This window comes from Rutidosis leptorrhynchoides, chromosome 3 (genome assembly GCF_046630445.1).
Source record: "Rutidosis leptorrhynchoides isolate AG116_Rl617_1_P2 chromosome 3, CSIRO_AGI_Rlap_v1, whole genome shotgun sequence".
Classification (NCBI taxonomy): domain Eukaryota; kingdom Viridiplantae; phylum Streptophyta; class Magnoliopsida; order Asterales; family Asteraceae; genus Rutidosis; species Rutidosis leptorrhynchoides.
Genome location: NC_092335.1, coordinates 69,326,471 through 69,352,108, shown reverse-complemented (window position 1 = coordinate 69,352,108; position 25,638 = coordinate 69,326,471). Strand labels below are relative to the sequence as shown.

General features: G+C 35.9%; 1 protein-coding gene and 2 pseudogenes across 1 annotated transcript; all 3 read right to left on the bottom strand.

The window, feature by feature from the left end:
• Positions 1–3,731: 3,731 nt before the first annotated feature.
• Positions 3,732–7,130, bottom strand: LOC139900075 (uncharacterized). The gene is made up of 6 exons (XM_071882880.1): positions 7,061–7,130; positions 5,527–6,716; positions 5,203–5,452; positions 4,668–5,117; positions 4,238–4,248; positions 3,732–3,815 (listed from the first exon to the last, which is right to left on the bottom strand). The coding sequence occupies exons 1-6, from the start codon at positions 7,128–7,130 to the stop codon at positions 3,732–3,734; spliced, it is 2,055 nt and encodes a 684-aa protein (XP_071738981.1).
• Positions 7,131–8,305: 1,175 nt separating this feature from the next.
• LOC139896293 (RNA pseudouridine synthase 3, mitochondrial-like) lies at positions 8,306–13,541 on the bottom strand (annotated as a pseudogene).
• Positions 13,542–15,007: 1,466 nt separating this feature from the next.
• The window catches only part of LOC139896292 (conserved oligomeric Golgi complex subunit 4-like), a 53,873-nt pseudogene continuing 43,242 nt past the window's right edge, over positions 15,008–25,638 (bottom strand).

Below are 25,638 nucleotides of genomic sequence, written 5' to 3'. Positions count from 1 at the left end.
GATGGGGGAGAGCCAGAATGTTATTCAGAAGCAATGAAAGATGAGCATAAGAAAGAGTGGGGTGAAGCTATGCAAGATGAGATGAATTCTTTGCATGAGAACAATACTTATGAGCTGGTGACGTTACCTAAAGGCAAGAGAGCTTTGAGAAACAAATGGGTATTCAAAGTGAAGACAGATGAGCTTACTTCACAACCAAGGTACAAAGCTAGGTTAGTCGTTAAAGGATTTAGCCAGAAAAAGGGTATTGATTTTGATGAGATTTTCTCTCCGGTCGTGAAGATGGGATCTATTCGAGTGGTTCTTGAGTTAGCTGCTAGTCTTGATCTTGAGGTTGAACAGATGGATGTCAAGACTGCTTTTCTTCACGGTGATTTGGATAAGGAAATCTACATGATGCAACCTGAAGGTTTTCGGGTTAAGGGTAAAGAAGATTATGTTTGTAGACTTCAGAAAAGTCTATATGGGTTGAAGCAAGCACCGAGACAGTGGTATAAGAAGTTTGAGTCGGTTATAGGAAAGCAAGGCTACCGAAAGACAACTTCAGATCATTGCGTTTTCTTTCAGAGGTTTGGTGATGATGATTTCATCATATTGTTGTTATACGTTGATGATATGTTGATTGTTGGTAAAAATATTAAAAGAATTGTGCAGTTGAAGAGAGAATTGAGCAAGTCTTTTGCTATGAAAGACTTAGGGCCAGCAAAACAGATTCTTGGCATTCGTATTTCTAGAGATAGAGGTGCTAAGACGTTACATATATCACAAGAGCAATACATTGAAAAGGTGCTTAGTAGATTCAACATGGAGAATGCTAAAGTGGTTAGTTCCCCTCTTACTAACAACTTTAAGCTAACAGATAGAGATTGCCCTTCTTCAAAGGAGGATATTGAGGAGATGGACAAAGTTCCATATGCTTCAGCGGTTGGTAGCTTGATGTATGCTATGGTGTGTACTAGGCCAGATATAGCTCATGTGGTAAGTGTTGTTAGTCGGTTTATGTCAAATCCGGGTAAGAAGCATTGGGAAGCTGTTAAATGGATTCTGAGATACTTAAGAGGTACTTCTAAGTTGGGTATCACGTTTGGAAAAGGAGAGCCGATGCTCGTTGGTTATACAGACTCAGATATGGCAGGAAACAAAGATAACATGAAATCCACTTCTGGATATTTGATGACTTTCGCAGGGGGAGCAGTTTCATGGCAATCAAGGTTACAAAAGTGTGTTGCATTGTCTACGATCGAGGCTGAATATATGGCAGCAACAGAAGCGTGCAAAGAACTATTGTGGATGAAAAGGTTTCTACAAGACCTTGGGTTTAAGCAATCACGATATGTGATTCTTTGTGATAATGAGAGTGCGATTCATTTGGCTAGAAATTCTATGTATCATAAGCGGACAAAACATATAGATGTGCGGTATCATTGGATTAGAGAACGTCTTGAAGATGGTTCGTTTGAACTTGATAAAGTTCACACCGATGATAATGGTTCCGACATGTTCACAAAGACTTTAGCAAGTGAGAAGCTCAAGGTATGTTGCTCGATCGCCGGGATGGCGATTCCTTCCTCATAATTGAAAAGAGGGAGATTTGTTGGGTATTTTATTTAGTTTCCAAATATGATGAAATTAAAACCAAGCCCAAGGCCCAACAAATTAGGCCCAAATGTTGGTTGACTTGGTCAATCATTTGAGGGCATTTCAAATCTCAATTGGGTGCAGCTGTTTTCATTATCAAGAGAGAAAGAAAGAGAGTAGAGAGATCAAAAAGATCAAAAAGAAAAAGAGAGATTCTCAATTTCCGTCTAAAAATACAGCAGTTCAGAAAATCGACGATCCCCGGAGATCTAACCGTTGGATCTTCATCAAATTTGGGCTGTGTCTTCCTGACATCAGTGCCAAGGTTTTCAACCGTTGAATTCGTCTAAAGAGGACTGTAGCTCGTGTTCTCGCTGCTGGAACAGAGGGCAGTTTATTGGGTGAATCATTCATCTTTTGTCTTTAATTTCTTCATATACTTGTTGATTATTGTTGTTCAAGAGTATGATGATATTGTATACCTCTAGTTGATCTAGAGAAGGATTATTGTATTGCTCTCTTTGTTGATGATAGTGGAATTTAAGTGGCTTACGAGTCCCGTGGTTTTTACTCTCGATTTTGAGGAGTTTTCCACGTAAAAAGTCTCGTGTATTTAGTGTGTGCTTGATTATTGTTTAGCTACTGATTTGGAACAGATTTGGGGACTGATTTGGGTTGGATTTGATATAGCTTGTTTGTTAGTTTCCTCACGGGTTCATACGGGTCGGGAAAGTGTTGGTCAAACGGGTTTGTTTCCGCTTTGTAGATTGTCCGTCGTGACCATTTTCCCATCATGTTGGTACTTTTTTTTTCCTTCCTGTTAATTGTTACTGTATTTCACTTTATTTTAGAAATCTCATACAAGCCTACTGCAGCTGCTACTTGGAAGCTGCAGCTGGACCTCAACAACACTAAGAATATAGATGAATGACAGATGCTGGTACTTCGATGCTGTTGCTGCTACCGTCGACAAAACTTGAGAATAGTGTAGACGTAGATGAATACTGCACCGTGTAAAAAACGTGTAATACACAAACATTCGCAAAAAAAGCGCAGCAACGCGCCCCCCTATTACTAATTATTATTATTATTAGTATTTCTACTATTATTAATAATATTAATATTAATATTAATAGAATTATTATTAATAATATATATTTATTAATTTTTAATAATTATTAAAAATAAAATATAATAGCATATAGATACAAATTCAGTTTAACTATCAGTTTTTTTAATTTTTCTTCATGATTGAAAACTTTGTCGACTCCAATTCACTACAAAACTACAGATACAATTTGTTAGCAATCGTAATCAACTTTTTATTTTTATTTTTTTGTTTCTCCTGTCCTTGTTTGTCTGATTGAGAAAAATTGACACCCACGTTCCTTATATGATCGATCAATTCAGGTTATAAAGCAGTCATTCGAATCTATTTTCACTATCAAAAGCAATTATAACAACCATTAGCTGTTAGATTGAACAGAAATATAAATAAAAGCTCGATATACTCTGTACGTGTATCTTTTTGTCAAAAGCTCGAATTCGAAACAATTTTTCAAAATATATAAATGCAGTATTGTTAGGATTCATCTAGTAAAACTATCTTCAAAATCTTGGCTTCCAATTCTTGATATCGATTTCGAATTTTAGAGTCAAAGTTTTATTTCAAAAAGTCAACCGAAGTGTTCTTGGTGAAATTCAAACTCGTTTTAATGTTTCAAGTTAAATTGAGGATTACGGAAGATTCTGGGAAGGTTTTAAAACTTATTTCATGTAGTAATTTTTGGCTAAAACGATCTTAAATTCAAAAAGCAATTTAGAGTTCATATTTTTTTTTTTCTCGTACAGACTGCTGCTGCAGTTTTAATTTTTATTTTTTTTTTATTCAAAACACCACAACTGATGATTCATGATACGTTTGAAAATCCTAAAACCAAATAAATAATTCGTTGTTATGATCGGATTGAACTCTGGTCGTGTGAATCTTAAACGGAAAATATAGGTTAAATAAAATTTATATTGATACTTAATCAGATATGAACGAACGGAGGAATGGTTAGAATGGTTAGAGGGGTTTTCGGGTTACCGTGACGTCTCGGGTTCGAGCCCGGCCAATGGCGTTCCGCGACTAGATAAGATCGTCTCTCCTTCTACTCGAGAGCCAAGAGATTGCTTCCCAAAGGACCTCCGGCCACAAAATGCTCATCAAAACGAAAAAGTGCTAGCATGCGTACCTGTGAGAGTTATGTGAGCCTAGGCAGATGCAATCATACAAAGCATCCATAAAAGAAGACACATATAGCAGTGATGCACAACGGTATGACATATAGCATGAATAATAAGAAGCGCAGAGATATGTAATATCAAGTAGACATACCAACAAGCAAAAAAAAAAAAAAAAAAAAAAAAAAAAAAAAACACACATACACACACACACACACATATATATATAAATGTATATATGGATCTATATACCTAGGTACATATACATACATACGTATATACATGCACCTAGATACATAGAAACATATACAACTACAAAAATATACATGAGTACCTATATATAACCTAAAAACATACACATAGATACCGAGGCCTATACACGTATACATATAAACATAGGTGCAAAAACCTATACGTAGATACATATACTGACCATCGAATAACCTGTAAATACAATGGGAAAATATGAAAACAATAATGCAATGTATAACTATACAGCCTAAATCCAACTAAAAGAAATATTACTACACCTTGAAAAAAAAAATTAATAAAAAAAATAAAAAAATTAAAAATTAAAAAAAAAATTACTCAATTACTCTAATTCTACTCCTCCACATGCTCCTATCAGAAGTCTTATTCTCTAAGGTAGAATTATTATTATTATTATTATTATTATTATTATTGTTATTATTATTATTATTATTATTATTATTATTATTATTATTATTATTATTATTATTATTATTATTTCTTAGGTCTTCCAACTGGATTGTGGTGTTTTGGTGCCTTAATAGTTATTGATGCCTGAGACTTTACCTACATGTTCCTTCCATTGATTGGTTTTATTTTGTTGCTATACACACTCTTCCAGGTCTCAAGCCAATAACATGGATGAACCCATGATTCTTCTGGGCCTGGATTTAAATTATTATCAGCCATATCCATGATGGCACGCACAGCATGCTTGCAAGGCATTCCTGTCAATTCCCACTTTCTACAACTACATACTCTTTGTGTTAAATCAACCACACATTGGTCACCCCATGGTCCAGTAACTTGGTATTGACTTCCTCCGTTACAAATTACATTATATTGGGTTGCTTCATTTTTTATAACATTAAATAACCTGGTAGCTTTTGGTGTTAGTGGACCTTCAGATTTCTCTATCACTCTTTGAACATTAACAATCCTCTTCATTAAGTACTCACGCACATACTCTAAAGCAGTGATAATTGGCTTATCTCTTCCATCTCTCAATTCCTTGTTAAATACTTCACACAAATTATTTAACAACAAATCCGAATGAGCTCTACCTGTAAAGATTATAATTATTTAACAACAAATTAGTGACTAACAAAAACAGATTCATATGTATATAAAGATCATAATATATGTTACCTGTGAAGTGTGATCTAGTCCAATTTTGAGGTGGAATTTTTGTCAACCATATATATGCTGCAGTGCTCAACTGCCTAATCTCTTGCATAGCACTTTCAAAACATAGAACAGTTGTTGCACTTGCTGCCTTCCATAGGGCTTTTTTATACTCTTCACCCCTCCAATTCTTTTTAAAGTTCTGATGAAGGTGTCTAACACAATACCAATGCTCTGCACATGGATATACACTTGCAACAGCTGGAAGAATACCCTGTTAACATTATTAGTAGTTAGTAAAAGCTAAAGTACTATTAACTCAAAGACAAAGTCAAATATATGTATTACCTTTTGTCGATCAGATATGAAGGTGAAGTTGGAGTTAACTGATAAGTCCAAGTCTTTTCCTAAGCATTCTAAAAACCAAGTCCAAGATTGAATGCTTTCTGCTTCAACAATTGCATAGGCTAACGGGTATATGCCATTGTTTGGGTCAATTCCTACAGCCGTGAGTAACTGTCCAGGAAATGGACCTTTCATAAACGCACCATCTAAGCCAATCAGTTGCCTCATACATGCTCTAAAACCTTCTTTAAGTGGGCCCAAACAAATATAAATCCTTTTGAATTGCCTAGAAGTAGATGTAGCATTATGCAAAGGTTCAAGATCAATGGTAATTGTTGTGCCTGGGTTCTTATCAATTATCTCACCACAGTAATCTCTAAGCAAACCGTATTGTTGTTTGTAATCACCTCGAATACGTTGAAGTGCTTTCTGTTTTGCATAATATGCTTTTTGATTACTCACCTTGACTGCATACTTTTTCTCTAACTCTTGTTTTAAAGCTTGCGTTGGTATGTCAGGATTGCCCTCAATTTGTTGCATAATCTCCTTTGCCAAATACACAGATGAACATTGCTTGATCACTCTAGATTGGTCACATTTATGTTTATCACAATATGTTTTAACCTTCCATGTTTCACCAATTTGTAACTTGCTAACGTGTAACACCCAAGGACATTTGAATTCATTCTCATCAGAAGCCCCTAAAACAGTTTTTTTTCCAACACAAATAACTCTTACTCTCTTCAAGTCATTTTTTACAATCTTCAATTCCCTTCTAGTTTCAACTGCAATCTTGTTGACTAAATCTTTAACTTCTCTTGAAGTTCCAAAGGTTTGCCCAAGTAAGAATTGTGTCTTTGGATCGTGATCAAGACCTAAATCCTGAAGTTGATTCTTTTTCAATTCCCTTATTTTCCTTGCTCTAATTTTAACATTTTCATCAACCTCATCTTCATCTGTAGCACTATCATTCAAATTATCAATAATTTCCAAATCTTCATCTTCAAATATTGGTTCATTATCACATGTGAGGACGAGTTGATTTCGAGAAGTACCCATAAACTCAACCTCCGTATCAATATGTAAGTTGAAATCGATCATATCAACATGAATATCATCTGCTTGGTTCTCCTCATCAACTAAATAATCACTATCTTCTGCCTCATCACTCTCGTCACCTTCACCATCAATATCTATACAAATACACATATAATCCATTAAAACATAAACCTTATCACTAAATCACATTATGACTTTAAAACATAAACCTAAACAATTAAAAACCTTATCAATATATCACATTAACCTTATCAATATATCACATTGAGATATGCCTGATCAGTTTTGAGTAACAAAGTATTCAGATATCTATTTTGAGATAAGCCTGATCAATTGTGAGAACATATCAGATTATCATAATTAATGAGTAGAAAGCAGTCGTTCTATATCAGTAAAAAAGATATGCCTGATCAGTTTTGAGTAACAAAATATTCAGATATGAGTATTACATCTAATAAATGTATTAACTACAACTTACGTGTATCATCATCTTCACATTCATCTTCCAATTGTTGAACCTCATCCTCTTTTTCTTGTGCTATGTTCATCGTGGAATAGAACAGTTGGGAAACTGAAACTTTTTTTTTTTTTTTTTTTTGCGATATAAAATTATGGGGAAAACCCTAATGGGTGCTCGTACGGGTTTAAGTAATATGAATCGACCAAATACATATCAGTAGGGTTAAATTACCATATTAGACATCATGTGAGATTCACGTGTGTAAAAGGAACGGAGCTGTTAGCCAGAAACTTGATAGAAGGACTAGCGCCATTGAACATTAAAACCACAGTGACTAATGATGTAATTTTTGAGAAATAAGGACGACCGCCGTAATTTACATTAGACCACAGGGACGAACGGTGTAATTTACTCTTATTGTTACTCTTATTGTTATTATTATTATTATTATTATTGTTATTATTATTATTATTATTATTATTATTATTATTACTAATATTAGTGTTAATTATCATTTATTATCATTATTATGATTATAGTTACAACAAGATCCGGCCGGCCCGCGCGATGCGGCGGGGGCCTCTGGAATGTGTATTTATGGTTAACGTAGCGATTTGTATTTATGTACATAGTTGTTTACATAAGTTAGTTACACTAAGCTCGTTTTACAAAATCCTATTATACAAAAGCTACATTAGGATTCAGGGGCAAAAAATTCTAGTCTAAGCTATATTGGGATTCTAAAGACAAAAGATTCTAGTCTTTTATTCTAGTTTTTTTTTATTCTTTTTGCTTTCTTGGTGTGCGTCTTCTAGAAATAGTGGTCGTTTTGTTCCGGTGTTGCTTGTTTGTGCTTCGTCTTTTTGCGGTGTTGGTGGTATTGGTGTTGTGGGGTAAGCTACTACTGTATTAAAGAGTAAGCATGAAGTATGACAGGTACGCTTCAAGCATATGCAAAACCTCCCTCGAGAAGTAACATAAATCCCACTTTTCAGTTGGAAGTGTCATATTCACTCGTACAATATACACATAATATTATATTATAATTTACAAAAAATTAATAAATATATTTATAAAGTCATAACACATGTCTAATGATCTGCATAGACATATGGAGATAGTAAAGGAAATCATTCAAGTTCATTTCACTATATTGGTGGAATAATTACAGATATTTTGGTAATTTTTTAAGATACTAAGTGACTATAGTATGTATAAGCATCCATATGACAGGAACTTCAAAATGTTCATTAATGTTACATTTTAACAAATCATAAAGAATACTTATTAATTATTTTCAATATAGTCGATATTTAAGGTCAAAAGTCACATTTTAAACAACATAAAAAGTTAAACCAAGTAAGATGACATGAGATTCCAACTAATCTTCATGTGTGAAGGCCATTGATGCCACAAATCTAAGCACATCTGGCTTCAAATTTTTTTAGAATTTGTCGTTTTGAGGACCTCAAGATGTTTAGCAACATTAGGTATTACAAGCTCCCTGCAATGCAAACGCAGTAAAGGAACTTTTGATAATACACTTCCTTTTTGAACATCTAAACCTTCGGGCCGTCTCATCTTGTACGCTTCCGGGTTGTCGGCTCATAATCAGTTCTCGGCATTTGTTTCCATCTGCTGTGCACAAACCAACCATATTTGTAGTCGCCGACTACAGGCGTACCAAACGCTTCAGCACAGTGCACCCGGATCTAATATGAAATTATATATGATGTGATTATAATTGAACTTAGAAGAGTTTTGACTTTAAAGTGGCGGTTATTGAATATTACAAGCTTTTTATGCACTTAACGATAGCCCTAAGCGCTGTCGATAGAAAAATCCAAACAAAATTGAATTTCAATAACCAGTTTCTATATTCGCTAAACAAATCTGGTTTACGGAATATCGGATTACTAATGGGCAAGGTTGAAAAAGACGCGAGACGGGGCCGAAACGGGGCCGAAACGGTAGCGACCTCAAAACGTCGCAACGGAAAAAACGGAGCCGAGACGGGGTTGAAACGGATGTTGACTAATGTTGACTTTTATATATATAAATATATATTTACACATATTTTAGAGCTAAAAAACCTTCGTTGACAAGTTTGTACCTATAATTGCTATTAGCGTTAATATAATACAAAATGGAATACTAAACTAAGTCAATTTTTGATTGATTTAACCGATTTTAACAGAATTTCTGACTTTTGACCGGCGTTGACCCAATTTTTCCTGCAGTTGACCTGACTTTTGACCGTTGACCGGCTTATAAGAAAACGGGACGGGGTCGAAACGGTTTAGTCACCAAACGCCGCAACGGACGTCGCAACGGACGCCGTTTACAACAGTGCTAATGGGTAAGAAAATACCTATTTTTCTTATAAACCAATTTAAGGGACCTATATTCAAAAACACGTCACCTTTTATACAAACACTGGAACATTTAGTTATCTGATTATGTCAACACAAAATCAGTTATGGTTAATGAATTTAATACTAGCGGCGACAAACAGACTATTCAAGGGTATGATAATCTTACCTCTCTATTCAATATTTGCTAAAACAATCAAATCATTTCATAATTTGATTATACAACTTGTAAAAAGATAAGCAATTTCACATCCATTCAGTATTTTGTACAACCACCACACCTTATTATGTGATTATGATTATATGAAGACATGGAATCACATTAACAATGCACATTCACGCAACAACTTAGTTATTTGAAAACACAATATTAATATATATTGAAATTCAGGGTAACGAAACGAGTGTCAACATGGTTCATACCTGATGCTTATGATTTGTAAGTGGGCGCAGCTCTAGCCATGAACAACCGCTACTTGTAGGACCAAGCACTCGATATTCGGTGACAGCCTCTTGAGAACCTTCTGAACCAGAACCATAAGCCAACATTACCCTTTCAGCTTTACCGCCATTAAGGAGAACCTGTAGCCAATAACAAGAAACACTTCACATGTTGTTTTCTTTTTCCTTTTTTCAAGTTTAGAAAAGTCGTGAGACGGAGACGAGTCGGTTGGGACTTTGAAACGGCTAGTCGGTCGAGTCGGGGACGAGTCGGGTGTTGACTTTTAGTAATATATGTAGTACACATATATATATCAAACATAAATATTTCAAACGTAAATATTTTCCAAAATTTGACTACAAAAAATACTATGATTTTGAGTACAAGAATTATTAAGATTTTGACCTAACTTTGACCAACTCAGACCCAACTGAGACAGACTCAGACCGACTTTGACTAACTTTTTTGACCTGACTTATTAGCGTTGAACGACTAATTAGACATTTTTGGGCGAAACGGGACGGGCTAGTCACCAAACCGACTAATCGATCCGCTACTCGGCCGAGACGGCCGCTGTTTACAACACTGTCTTTTCTTCATACTGGTGAAACTTATAACGATGAAAGGCGAAGAAATAAACCTTACTGAGAGGGGCACATATTAAACCCTCCTTTTCCTTAGGGGTACCAATGACCAGCGCCCAATACTTTTGATATGTAGTTTCGCCCGAATCATTCCTTGCCTTATTTTTTTGATGAATAATGACATTAGGATCATAAGTCAACAGTAGCCTGCCTAAAAGTTGATGTGTACCTTTAGTGAGGACTTTGTTGTTCGGTTAACGTCACTGAACAACCAATGAAGATGAGAAATGCTCTCTTTTGATCTGCCCATTAGAATAATCCCTCTGCTTTCTCTATCAAGACGATGAACCTACATAGCAGTCACATACTTCAAATGAAAAAAAAAAAAAAGAGGGTTTTAGGGAGATGCAAAAACTGGTGAGTCGGCTAACAGACCATATTGGGTGGGTCGAAAACGAGTCAATATTGAGAAAGGAATCGGGTTGCACACCTGCCAACATCTTTTTGCCTGTTTTTTTTTTTTTTTTTTTTACTATTCTAAATAATATATGTAATATGTATTGAATATGATTACAGAGGAGATAAAACAGGTTGGTTGGGTAACAGGCCAAAGAGATTCAGGTCAAAACGGGCCACTTGCAGTCGTGGATCCATAAGTTGAAGTGACCCGCATCACGATTTTTTTCATAGTACTAAACAAATAAAAAAAATTATGAACATGTACGATATCATTAAAAATTATATCTAAATAGTAGTTATTTAACATAAAAAGGGGCTAATCAACTACTGAATCAGTAGCACAATTTTTTGGACCTGTAACAATTATAACAAACAAGTTCTTTTTAAGGAAAAGAAAAAAAAAAAAAAACGTTTCAAATGTCAAACGGACCCATAGCTACGTCTCTCGTCACTTGTCACTTTTAGGTACAGCTCTAGAAGACCATTAGGCATAAATTTATAGCGCTACCAGAAATTGCACACTTAAGTGATATATAGTGGATTAGTGACAAATTTAGAGATAATTACCAGTTTAGGACCCTCGTCATAATCATAGCATAATGCAGCAGCTGCCAACGCAATGCATCCATACTATTATGAACAGCCAATATTCCCCTAAATCATAGATGCAAAGTATAAGGGAAAATAGCATAAAATGGCCTGAAAATATAAAGTTTGAGCTAAATTACTAACCTTTACCGGCACCTTTGGCGGCTTATTAAGAACAAGTAGAGCAGAATCCTAAAGTTTCAGAATAAAGTGATCAATGAATAACATGTACTGTATAAAACTACAAAAATCAATCCTAACAAATGTCACAAATGCTACAATTCACGTATAAAAAAAAAACCCTCATATTATATGCAGATAACATAAAGGTATGAGAGGTATAAGTATACCTTGTACATGACAAGTCTGCAAATATTGTATTTCGTCTGCGTTTGGACATTGAGATGCACTTGGTATCCTATCAAATCTCTTGGAAATTTTAGATTCGGCAACAGACACAGGTACATGTATTGTGGACCCTGTCTTCATAACCTCATTGTGTTTGATCTGTACATTGATGAAGGATTGTCAGATCAGACTTAAAAGAGAGAAGTATAAATGGGAGCCAAATTTGATATTTTAAATGAACAAAATTTTAAAATCTCCTGCGAAAGCACCAAATGTACTCCAACATTGTTTGGAGTGGTACAGTCTAAACAAGCACTCTGATACATTTTGTAGTAAATTTTCTTTCAGATTGAATAGCATATTAATTTTTTTTTTATTTGAACAACATGTTAGGAGTCACTGACGGGGGTCAGAAGCCACACACCCGATCATATCCGGACTACGTGTTAGGAGGAAACCCCAGATGAACTGAACTGCCCAGAAGGCACCCCCTAGGAGAAACCCTAAATTAACTGCCCCCCATAAGGCACAATCTGAAGATGACTCCCCCTCCATTCGAACCCTCCATCCCATGAAATCCGGATACCGTGGGGTACCACTCCTCTGTTAACGCAAAGTGGCATAATAAATAGGCTCTACCTTTTTCGCAAATTTTGTGTGTCCTTGCTTCCCTTCATCTTCATCAGTATCGCAACACTCCATTTTCACCTGGGAACAAATATAACATTAAACCCAGACATTTGAAACAATCACAACATTGCACATAATACTCTTTATCAACTTAATTACCTAAAACAAAGATTGTGAATAGGAGTTTAAAAGGGAAATGTACTCACAAGTCCCTTGTTAAAATGTGACTGGATCACAGAACCCTCCACATCAGCAAAGTAATACTTCATCCAACTAATAGCGGTAGTATGAGAACTGTGATTAACATTCTTTCCAGGTAGAGGATGAGGTGGGAACGGAGGCAAGGATAAAAGTTGTCGAGGTTTGTGGCCAGCTTTCGGGCAACCCAAATAAGTTATGTTGTTTGAAACACGCAAAACGGTTTCATCGCATTTAGGTGGTGGAGGAGACACTCTGGAAAAGTACCTCACAGTAAAAGACATGCATTGATGACGTGTGATGTTGAGCCACATTGTAGCACATACTGCCCCTGAATATAAAGCAGTGAAATAATAAGTAACACTAGCCATATCGGCCGAAATATATTTACTACTTGAGAAAAATTAGTATCATATCATAAAATTCAAACCTTACAACAAGGACATTGTTCAAAATCAATCTTCCCACTTTCTGTTAACGGTTGGCTTCATATGGAGCTTTGATTGTGCCTACAAATGCAGCAGCCGAACTTTGAATTAACGACTTAAGTCCGTAAACTTCGAGTGATCTACTCTTCACCTTAACTAATTGGACTTTCAAAATCCTCAACGCAGATTCATAATTATAGAAAATGCGGATGTGAATGTTGTTGAGACAAAAGTGTCTAGTCTTCTCTATTTTTCACTGTAGAATACTTGCAATTTGTAATAATGATTATAACATAAAAATGAAGTGTCAGGTTATTAGTTTCTTTAATACCGGTAGTAGTGATAGCTATTAGATACAAATAGATTGACCACTAAAATTCTGACTACACATATATATAAATAAAACTTCATATACAAATTAACCTAGCTAAATGCGATGCAAAATCCATGTTTTAGTTAGAAAACCTCTCATAGGTAGTTACAGTACACAATCTGATCATGGTGATACGATAGAATGAGTCTTTGTCAACATAATAAGCTAACGAAGAGCGAATTTGTGTTCAAAGACATTTCATCAAACAGTTGGTGCGCATAATGCTGGAACAGTACATATAACACATTTAGACCAAACAGATTTGAATGAAAGTGAAAATAATGATTGTTGGCATCTAGGTGATGTTCAATACAGTAAATAGGAACTTGAACTAACGGAAGATTGTAGCATGTGATACCTACTAATCCAGGAATGTTCAATTATCTGTGTGTCAGTAGCAAATGAACTGAAGAAGCTGACCAAATGGAGATTGTTGTGTTCGGCGACGACTTCAGGATTTGACTTTTGATCAAACGTAAAGCAAATTTTGAGTGACAAAATTATTTGTGTGGAGTAAAAAAACATGAGGGCTAAAAAAGCTTTTTACTAAAAGTTTGATTAGTTTTGTGTTATACAGTACTAGTACTATTTTGATTGATATTGATATTGATATTGATACAGATAACTAGTCTTAGCTTAAACTTTTTTTTTTTTTTTTTTTTTTTTTTTTTTTTTTTTTGAGAACAGCACTTATGTGATAATGTGAATGAAGCGTTTCTCTCCCGCAATTGAATAATCCACCTCAACTACAACAACAACAATATCCAATATCACATTATGGGGGATAATCCACCTCAACTGCTACCCAAAAACAAAAAAAACTCGGCATAATTCTAAGGCATGGACGGTAAAAACCCTCTTCCCTACCGCCCTTGCAACACGACGATGTGCCGAACCTTCTAAACTATCTACTCCTTTTTAATGAGTTCATAACCATTGATACGGTGTTTCATGTTACTATGGAGTATAATTTAACTTCTAAGAAAGCAATTCTTTCGTATGTGTTAAAAATACTAATTATAAAATGCTCCCTTCTACAATCATTATTTTTCACAATGAGTCTAAATTTGTTTATCCATTGCTCATCATACCACTACAAGATAGCATAGCATTATCATATTTTTTACAATGAATATCAAGTGCAATCCTCATTAACAACACGTGCCAAAATAGCCACAGACATGGCAGACCTAGCACCAACATGGTGCAATCGGGATCCTATACGACCTAATTTTGAGTATTTGTATGTTAAAGTTTGAATGTCTTAAGCTATTGTTTATACAATTTGTAACATTTTGCCCCGCTGGAAAAAATTGGTTCTCCCCCTAGCCGGAACTTGAAAAAACCATCGCAATTTACCAAATAAAAACAAGTAATATATAAGCAGTTAAATAAGTTATAATACTGCTGACCTACATATCATATTTTTTTAATCGACTCTATAAAGAGATTCCACTTTTTTAACAAAAATGAACGAACCAAGTTACATATTAAGCAAGATATAGAAAAGGATCCAGTGTTGCAAACTGAATTGAATATCTGTAAAAACCCGTAATTATAACTTAAGAGCAGCAATGGCCTCCGGTTTGAAATCAACCCTCATACCCAAAACTCTCCTCACCTCAGCTGGAGTCAGTCTCCATGTCATGGGTCCTGAATTTTCACCCCAAAAGTCCAAAATCTCAGACACCTTTTCCAAGTTCAAAATTGTCGCCATTTGTGTTAACCGCGCAAACTTATCTCTAACAGTCCGTTGTGTCACACCAGAAAAATGGCTCACGAGAGTTCTCACGTCTCGGTCCAATTGCAAACCACCAAGCTGACTAAATCTTTTTTGCATCATAATAACTTCAAGCCTTTTTACAATAAAGTCAATCACCAAATGAATAAACGAGTCGTAGTTATTGCCGGTCATTAAAGGCTGTAGCCAACTTGTGTTAGTCTCGACAGCATGAAGAAGTCTCTGGACCCACGGGTCGTTTACCTCGTTTTCTGCATATTCTGTTTCGGAGAGTTCATTGTTGGGAAATTACGGTCTCACTAATTCCCACCACCCAGCCCAACAATAATAGTAAAGAAATAAGAACAATACACAACACAAGATTTAACGTGGAAACTCCAAAACAGGAGAAAAACCACCGGCCCCCAAAGAGAGAAATACACTATATCACAAATTGTTACAATGATATAGACGACTCTCTTAAGCCAACTACACTCTCCAAAATATTTAACTAATACAACTCTCAAACAAGAGTAAGAAAGAAAGAAATAATCAAATACTTAAAGTGTATTGATTGGTGCGATTTGGAATGAAGACTTAGCCTCTCTTATATAACCAAGTCACTCACTCCTCACATCTTCCTCCCACCAATGTGGGATAAACATATCTTCTACTAGCCAAAATAAACCAACAAATCTCCACCTTTTGAATAGAAGAAGATAACCATGCTTCCACATTGCAAGGATAACCGATGTAGACGCTTCCTCGACGACAACTTCAAGATCCTCATCTTCATGCCGTTGACATTATCTCTAACCCAAGAAATAAAATTTGCATCTTCATCGAATATTGTCAAGACTCGACAATCATTGTCATAACAGACAATCATAACTCTTAACAGAATTATCATACTCCACCATAAAGAGTATAGCACTTAGAATATCGCATTCCAAGCATTTCACCTCGGCACGTGTTGTATAACCAGATGAACAATTATGGTGCAACTTCCTGTTTGGCTTTCCCTGGAAGTTTCATCAGCTACAACATCAGCTTCCACCACACACCTTGCATCAACGCCAAACCAATGTCCATGTGTAATTGTGGAACCGCTAACAAACATCCCTTTCCACGGTGGCGCGGACACACCATGAGGATGACGTGACTTCAGAGGAATTCGTCACTCTCCGTAACAACGGAGACAATGTTAGCGTCTTTGGAGCCATTTGCCGGATTAGCTCCACCGGAACAATTAACCCTTACATGTCCAGTCTTCCCGCACTTCCAGCATATCAGATTCTTTCTAGAGTTTCTCTTCTGCCTATCCGAACACAACAGTACCGTAGCTTCTGATGACGAGACTCCGTTACCTTCCAATCTTTTCTCCTCGGATAGGAGCTTGCTAGTAACATCTTCAAACTTCAACGTTTCTTTCCCGTACATTAAAATAGGTTTCATGTGTTCATAAGACGATGACAAAGATAATATCAACCTCAAAGCTTTATCTTCATCATCCGTTTTAACTCCAATAGCCTCCAGTTCTGAAACAATACCGTTAAGAATACTTAGATGATCTGAAATCTTTGAACCCCCATCCATACGCAGAGTATGAAATTGTTCTTTAAGACACAACCGATTTGAGATGCCCTTGCCCTGGTACAACTGCTCTAGTTTAACCCAAAGCTCCTTTGCCGTTGATAACCCGTGCACATTTGCAAGCACGTTCTTTGCAAGACACAAACGAATCGCACTTGCCGCCCTCAAATCCATATCATCCCATTCTTCTTCATCGAACTTCTTGCTAGAATCACTACCGGGAACAAGGGTGGGTTTACCCTTCAAAGCCTTGTGTAAACCAGACTGAATCAACACATCCTTGACTTGAACCTGCCATAAGCCAAAATTGATCATCCCATCAAATTTCTCTACATCAAACCTCATTGGACTGAACTTCGACATCGTATCCGTATCCTATAGACAACAACTTTCTCTGATTTTGCTCACGTTTCGAATAGCCAAAAGATGTAGCAGGTAGCCAGGACCCTTTAAATCGGAAATCCACAACTCGCCACTAACAAATCCAACTATTACTACGAATCAGAAAAAATATTGTCTAACCAGATACCCTATACGATCGATAGAACTCGTTTCTGATGTGGACGATCCACTCCCGTGGCAACCACAGAGCATACTCCGACTCCTATAACCGAGACTCCCGTCAAACCTGACGCTCTGATACCAGTTGTTGGGAAATTACGGTCTCACTAATTCCCACCACCCAGCCCAACAATAATAGTAAAGAAATAAGAACAATACACAACACAAGATTTAACGTGGAAACTCCAAAACAGGAGAAAAACCACCGGCCCCCAAAGAGAGAAATACACTATATCACAAATTGTTACAATGATATAGACGACTCTCTTAAGCCAACTACACTCTCCAAAATATTTAACTAATACAACTCTCAAACAAGAGTAAGAAAGAAAGAAATAATCAAATACTTAAAGTGTATTGATTGGTGCGATTTGGAATGAAGACTTAGCCCCTCTTATATAACCAAGTCACTCACCCCTCACATCTTCCTCCCACCAATGTGGGATAAACATATCTTCTACTAGCCAAAATAAACCAACATTCATAACCGGCGGTTGCTACGTTGTCTAAGACGGGTCGGATTCGGTGTGTAACCGTACCTAAGAGCTGCTCCAACCCAGCAACTAAGGCTTTTTTGAAGCCGTTGCTCATCTCTACTAACTCAGATAGACATGACTTGATCCTTTCTCTATCAGCCGGAGCAGGAAATACCTGATAAAAACCAATATTGTTAAGTGATTGAAATTCAAGCCTCGTTAGAACTAGTTTAACAAGGATAATATTGGTGCATGTAATGGGCCGATTTTGGTTATGTTTTCACTCTAATGAGTCAAACAGCTACGATAAAAGAAAATGGGTGTACTAGAAATAGGTAAAGATTGTCTCACTAGTCGAAAAAACATCCAAAGTGTGTGTGTGTGCGCTTGCGCGCGTATGATAAACTGCCTAAATCAATTAAATCTATGGACTGGAGAATGGAGTTTATATTAAAATTGTCACCATATGTGCACAATGTTTTTTCACATAAGGATCAACGATTCAACGATAAACACGGCTATTTAAGTTAAAGAAAGTAAATGCATTGACAAGTTCAAACGCATAAGCAACTAAAAGTTGATACTATATGTGATTATGTGTAACATAAGTCCATCCTAAGATAAAGCCTACTGGTTGGGTCCTCAGGGATCCAACCACTTGACGTTCCCGGGTAGCCTGATTTGCTGCAACTAAAAAAGGACGTGTACCATGGACTAACCAGTTAACCATAATGTAAGAGTTATGCAGTTTCAACTCATTAAAGGCATAAAACCTGTAACAAGTTTCTAGCATTCAGCTGCTGATATCCACCACTTCAAAACATCACCGTGCTAGATATGCCAAGCGTCCTCTTGCGTAATATATATCGTTACCCTCTTTTGTAATATATGATATATGATATATAATACCGTTCAACGTTATTTTCAGTAAATTCAGTAAATACGACTTTCGAGCTCTAAGAAAATTATCTTAATTAAGTAATAAATTATAAACTTCAAAGTTGAGCTAAATATATTGGTTACTAAAATTATAATACTCGAGTAAGAAAAGGAAAGGAAAAACCAACCCATTAGACTCGGTTGTTGATTGAACTAGTTGGGCCAGTATTTTAAATGGCTTATAACTAAGACCCTCTTAAATTTTACCTGTATTCAATAAATCACTAATCTTCTATCCCTTATCAAAAAACCAGCAAGCTTAGTACCCTCACATCCACCATCTTCTACCTCTTGTGGAAGGTCTACTCCATCTGACCATTTGACATCAGATAATAATATGGATGTATTAAACTATGTCACCCTAAAGAACATATATCAAACCATTATTCAGTGTCCGGTTAACACAATGTTGTCCGGTGTTTAAAAACACAATAAAGATACAGATAATTGACTCGGTTTCTGAGCAATGATGACTGAAGTGAAACTGTATTGAGCAGAACTAGGAAAAAATATAGTACTCCGTATGATTTAGGAACAAATCTCGAAAGTTGCGGGATTGGATTGCACTTCATCGAGGCGTTTAAGGTGAGTGTAAATTTACTATACGTGTATGTATGCATAGGATGGGTGCGTGTGTGTAGAGTGACCCTTGCTCGGGTTTACTCTATGTTGTGTGGGAGAATGGACTCCTCTTGTGCTTCGGGTCCATCTGATACGCTTATGCGTTTTGGGTTACTACCCTTGATGTTGTGATTGGCTAGCGTGTTGGATAAACCCTTTGGCGATGGGTTTTGCTAGCATTTGTCGTGGAGATGATTCGGGTAGTGAGTCGCGTGATGTTCGGGTTCACTAAGGCGCGTGAAGTTCGGCCAACCCTATTGTGATGTTTGACTAAGGTATGAGTCGCGTGATGTTCGGATTCATAAAGGCGCGTGAAGTTCGGCCATCCTTAATAGTCAAGTTGTTTGAAGGTAGTGAGTCGCGTGAAGTTCGGATTCACTAAGGCACGTGAAGTTCGGCCAACCTTCATGTGGATTAGGTTAAGGGGTTAACCTTGTCGATGTTGTTGATTATATTTATTGTATATGCGTATATACTTATTGTTGTGTTGTAGCTAATCTTGTGGCGTTAGCTTGGTGATTACGTAGCGTGTAGCTACTTTGTGTATGTGCTCTTTTGTAGCTTGTTTACCATGCAGAGGTGGTATGTGTTTACTTTTGTGCTTGGTGATGCGTAGTCATTTTATGCATATGTATGTGTATAGTATCTTTACATTCACTAAGCATTAGCTTACCCTCTTGTTGTTGATATTTTAATAGGTTCGCGTGATGGCGGCTCGGGTAAGCGTGGGGGTTTGAGATCTTGGCTAGGTTGCTTTAGAAGATCTTGCTTTTGGACTCGATTTAGGATTGGGTAGCGTAGTCCCAATCACCATGCTCGGTTTTGTGTTAAGTAACTAGTCGGGTCATGTGACGTATATCGGTGTAGTCAAATGGGTCATGAGTAATAACTGGTTTATGATTTAACTAACGTATTATTGTATTAAGGAGTTTAAATTATTATTGTATGTTTTTAAGTTCGTTGAACTTACTTTGAAGACAAATACGTTTTAGAAATTGTACCTAAAGTGTTATTTAATGTATATTAAAAGAAAAAAAAATTATGGGCCGGTAATTGACGGATTGGGTCGTTACAGACCCTCTTAAATTTTACTTGTATTCAATAAATCACTAATCTTCTATCCCTTATCAAAAAACCAGCAAGCTTAGTACCCTCACATCCACCATCTTCTACCTCTTGTGGAAAGTCTAATCCATCTGATCATTTGACATCAGATAATAATATGGATGTATTAAACTATGTCACCCTAAAGAACAGATATTAAACCATTATTCAGTGTCCGGTTAACACAATGTTGTCCGGTGTTTAAAAACACAATAAAGATACAGATAATTGACTCGGTTTCTGAGCAATGATGACTGAAGTGAAACTGTATTGAGCAGAACTAGGAAAAAATATAGTACTCCGTATGATTTAGGAACAAATCTAGAGAGAGGCCAATCCCTTATAAAATGGGTTCGATAATGATGATGATGATGTGATGATGATGTATTTTTTATATTTGAAGAACTAAAAATGAATCATCTTATTATCTGATACCGGATAAACATTTTATTCTATTTTCACATTACGCTTTTATGGTCTCCCTGAAATCACTTAAGACATGGAGGAGACCCAAAACTAACCCTCGGATTTCACACAGGGAAAGAAAGAATTACAAATTCGGAAGTTAGCCCAATATCGCCATAAGCTTAAGTATTAACTCACTCCCAAAAGCTAGCTTGAAGGAGGAGAACACTTAAGTTTAATAGCTATCAATTGGTCCCATACCCCGCCAATGTGGGATCATGAAAATACCCCATCCTTAAGAATCAGAGTCCTCGTGGATGGGTTGCTCTGATACCAATTGATAATGCTCAACCTGGATTATTAATAAAAATCAAGGTATTTACACACCTGATCTGATCGTTCAAGCAAGAAAAAGAACAGTGATCTCAAATGATTGTATTAATTAAAGTAGTTGAATGTTTACGGAGTTTTTTAGAATCCCTACACTGTATTCTCTATAAACTCTGTAAACATCAACTACTTGATTCAATACAATCATTTAATTCCACTGTTCTATGTCTTGCTTAAATGATTAGATCAAGTGCGTAACTAGCTGGATTTCGATTAAGAATCCGGGTTGAGCATATAAAATCGGCTGAATTTCCATTGATGTCAGGCCAAATAAAAAAAATCTAATTTCAGCACGATTCCTTTTACAGAGATTTAAGGTTTAAACCCTTTTGTTTAATAGACACTGAAAGATTATGATCCCAGTTGAATCCTAACACAAATAAGATATCACCGGAAATTACTAAGATCTCCTCACCCGTTCCTCCTCTCAATCTGCCTCATCCCTTCTAAATCTCAATCGGGTTCTTTTTGTTTTGACTTACATCTCGTAAATTAACGATATAATGAATAATGAAGTTTCAGACACCAACGTGAAGTTTATAAGTACATAATGTAGAACTTCATAGTTTACAATACAAAAGAAAATAATACAACACTTCATGTTTAAGGAACTGATTAGGTAATTTTGTCATTCTCCAGGCAAGCATGAAGCTAGATAGGTACATTTTGACAGATGATGAGAATAAACAGATATCAATCTATTAACTATGCATGAAGCTGAATGAGATAACACTGTATTACTTATTAGTCACTTTCAAGTTGAAGTGAAGAACATGTAACTTAAGCATGATGATAATTAGAACATCGCGAAGATTCAACATCAAAATTTAGTAGTGTCAGCTCTTACTAATGGCATAATGAAAGGAAGTGCACCGGGAACAAGTTCCACATAACTACTATACTCAGTAAAGTGATTGGCAGATGGACACTTAAGTGTGAATAATTGATAATGTAAACAGTGATGCACTAGCTAGCTTAGTGTCGGGACCAACCTAAGTGTGTACTATGTTAAGTTCATCCATTGGTTCACATATAAAAAGTTCTAATTCAGATATTTTTTAATTTACTTTATTATGAGAAGGATTATCTCTAATGGTGTACATTCTCAGCATCAATACTACATTAGAACATAGTACATATACGACAGATGTGCTCTAAGAGACTAAGACTATGGACCAACTTAGGGCCTATTTACTACTTTATACACTAAAATTTCAATCACTCAGTTCCAAACCAAAAGTTCTACTTTCACAAAGTCCTGTTTTGGGACGTGAAAAGGGGAAATTCTAGTGCATTATTAGTATTAGTATAAACATGAAAAGAGGGGGTGAGCATATAGTTTTGGATGATGAATACTCACATTAGCACATTGCTCTTCAATCTCATGTCGTAGTTTCAAGGCATACTCACTGCTAACATCCATATTGTTCAAGGCAGTAGCAATATCAGTTCCTGTCTTCTGTACTCCAACACCACCCAAAAACAACTTCCCACCAAGGTTTGGCTCCCTCATTTTATTCAACAAAGCATCATTATACTCGCCACCAAGCAAACTTACAGCACTACTCAAAGATGCAATAACTGAATTAATGTTGGATGTGGATATCGACCTACGACAGCAACTCTGTAGAACATAAAACACATCATCAACCATTGAGGTTGTAAGACTGTTCGGCACATGTTCATCAATCTTAATTGCCTTCCTGACATTTTCAACCATGAAGAATCCCTCCAATATCACATAATAACTAGTAATGTCTTGAACAACTTGGCTAAAATTCCCACTCCTAAAGGTTTTAGTGGCTCGGGGAGTTATTTCTGGATTGATTCCCCTTAACCCCTTTATCTTTGAAACCATATACTCAGTATAATCCTCACCAAGCTGCGTAAGTGACAATATTTCTTCAAGAATCAACTCGGTTTCTCTCGGGTCTGTCCCTTCTTCTTCCCTACCAGAAATTAAATCACTCTTATACGAATTGATCTCGGATGTTAATTTTGACAACTTACGAAACTCCACATACTTTGTAACGACCCTGGATTTTCCAACGTTAATTTATTAATAATTATTATTATTAATACGTGTGATTAAACAAATGTATGTTATTACATTTACATGTTGCCATGATTGCCCGTACTTGACTTTAATTGCCCGAAACGTCTTTGTGACACCCGAGACTTACACGAATAATATTTTTAGAGTATTATTTACATTCATGATTGATTTTATTAATCATTTTAATTAACTATGGTGATTAGTTAGTTACTTGGGCTTTAATTGGATTTACTTGTTAATTAATTGAACTTGGGCTTTATTAGTGTAATGGACTCTTGATATTGGGCTTATAAGCCCACCCTACCTTTTAAGTGGACTAAATAGCCCACTCTTCCTTGTAAGTATTATTTAGAACATGTAACTAGTTAGTTAAAGCAATTGGAATCTTGTTAGCTCTTAATCCCCATGTAAACCCATCTTTTATCCAACTTTTGAAGGCTTTACTTGCAATTACCTTGTGAACACTTCCCTTTCCCCTCTTTGAGCTGCTGACCGTCGGTTGGGATGGCTACAAGGAGTGTTTTTGTTTTCATTTTTGCATTACTTCATTCCTTGTATACTCTCTCAAAAACACACACACAAAATACTTGTAATTTCTCTCAAACATTCTCTCTTTTCTCTCTAGTTGTTGTAAGTAACTTGGACTCTTTTTCTCTTCTTCATTTCTTGTAAAAACTGAATACTAATCACTCTTAATCATCATCATCATTTGTTGTTTGCTACTTGTTCTTGATTATTATTTAGTTACATGTATTTGTTAGTTACTTTACTTACTAGTTTCCAAGAACCAAACTTTCTAGTTTGATTCTTCATTTTATCTTGTTATAACAAGAACAACAAGAACATAAACTTACTAGTTATGTTCTACATATACTTTCTTAAAGGATTGTAAGTTCATGTGTTGAAATCATACTTGTAGTTCTTGAAGTAAACTTAAAGTTTACTTTACTTAAAGATCAAACTTTGGTTGAATCTTTAAAAGTATGAACAACCATGAACCTTTTACTTGTTTATTTAGTTTATCTCTTTATATCATGCACTTTAATTTCATGTTTGTTAGTTAAATGGTCAAGTACTACAAGTTAGTCTTGATCTCATTAATCTTGAACTAAAAGTTAACTTTAAAAGTTCAAGAACATATAAATGAAACTTTTTAATTATAACTTTGTACACTTATGTTAGATCTAGACTTTTGAGTCTTGGATCTTCAAGATCAAACTAAGAACTATGTTCTACAACTTAAGATCTTGATTTCATAAGTTCACTTTCAAGTTTGTAACTTATTATTAGTTTTAAAGTTCATGTATGTGTTAGATCTAAGACTTTGATGTAACTTTGGTTCATGAAACTTCATACAACTCTTAAGTGAGTTGTGCTTCATGTCTTAGACTTACACTTGGGTTATGATGGTTAAACCATGGTAAAGATGATGTAAACACATCAATGAGTTATACACTTGAAGCTATAGGCATCAAGGATGAGAACCATGATGAACATCAAGCACCAAACTCACCGGAACCCATTATTTTTCTGCTTTCTGCCTTCTACCTACTGTTTTCTGGTTTCTGTAACAGAGCAGTACACCTGGGCTACTGTAACCTTGATTTTCAAATATCTCTGTTCGAGTAGATAACTTTTCATATAGGACTCGTCTTAATCCGAGTTACGGTTTAGGATTTATGGCCCTCCGATCGTCACTATGTCCTTTTAACGTTGTGCAGAAATTTCTGACCTACTCGCACTTAGACCGTCGCCACGGTCAAACGAAGACGATTTTGTTCTGTAAATTTTACCACACTTAAAGGACTCATATACGGAACCATGGCCACTGGTCTCACCTTAATTCAGTAAGGGTAGAGGCCGTAGTGACTGACTGAAGTCAGCCTTTGTTTTAAACTACTTTCATAAACTAAACTTACTTTACGCCTTTTGTTTGATGATGAATGATGATGACCTTTAAGACCTTATTTACATACTTTTAAACCTATTCAGATGATTTACTGACTTAGTACTATTTGACTTAGGTTGAGGACTCGTTGGACCTTTCGGACCGATTACTTGCACACTTTTCCCGACTCGACTTTACCGCTACTTTATCATTGTGAGTTATAGCATTCCCTTTTTACTTTAACTTATTTTGGGAACTGAGAATACATGCGGATTTTATGTTTTACATACTAGGCACGAGTACTTAAACTTATATATGTGTGGGTTATACAACGGCATAAACATTTCCTTTAGCTCGGTAACGTTTAATCATTGGTTTTTGAACCGTGAACGCGAATCTTAGATATGGATCCATAGGGTTT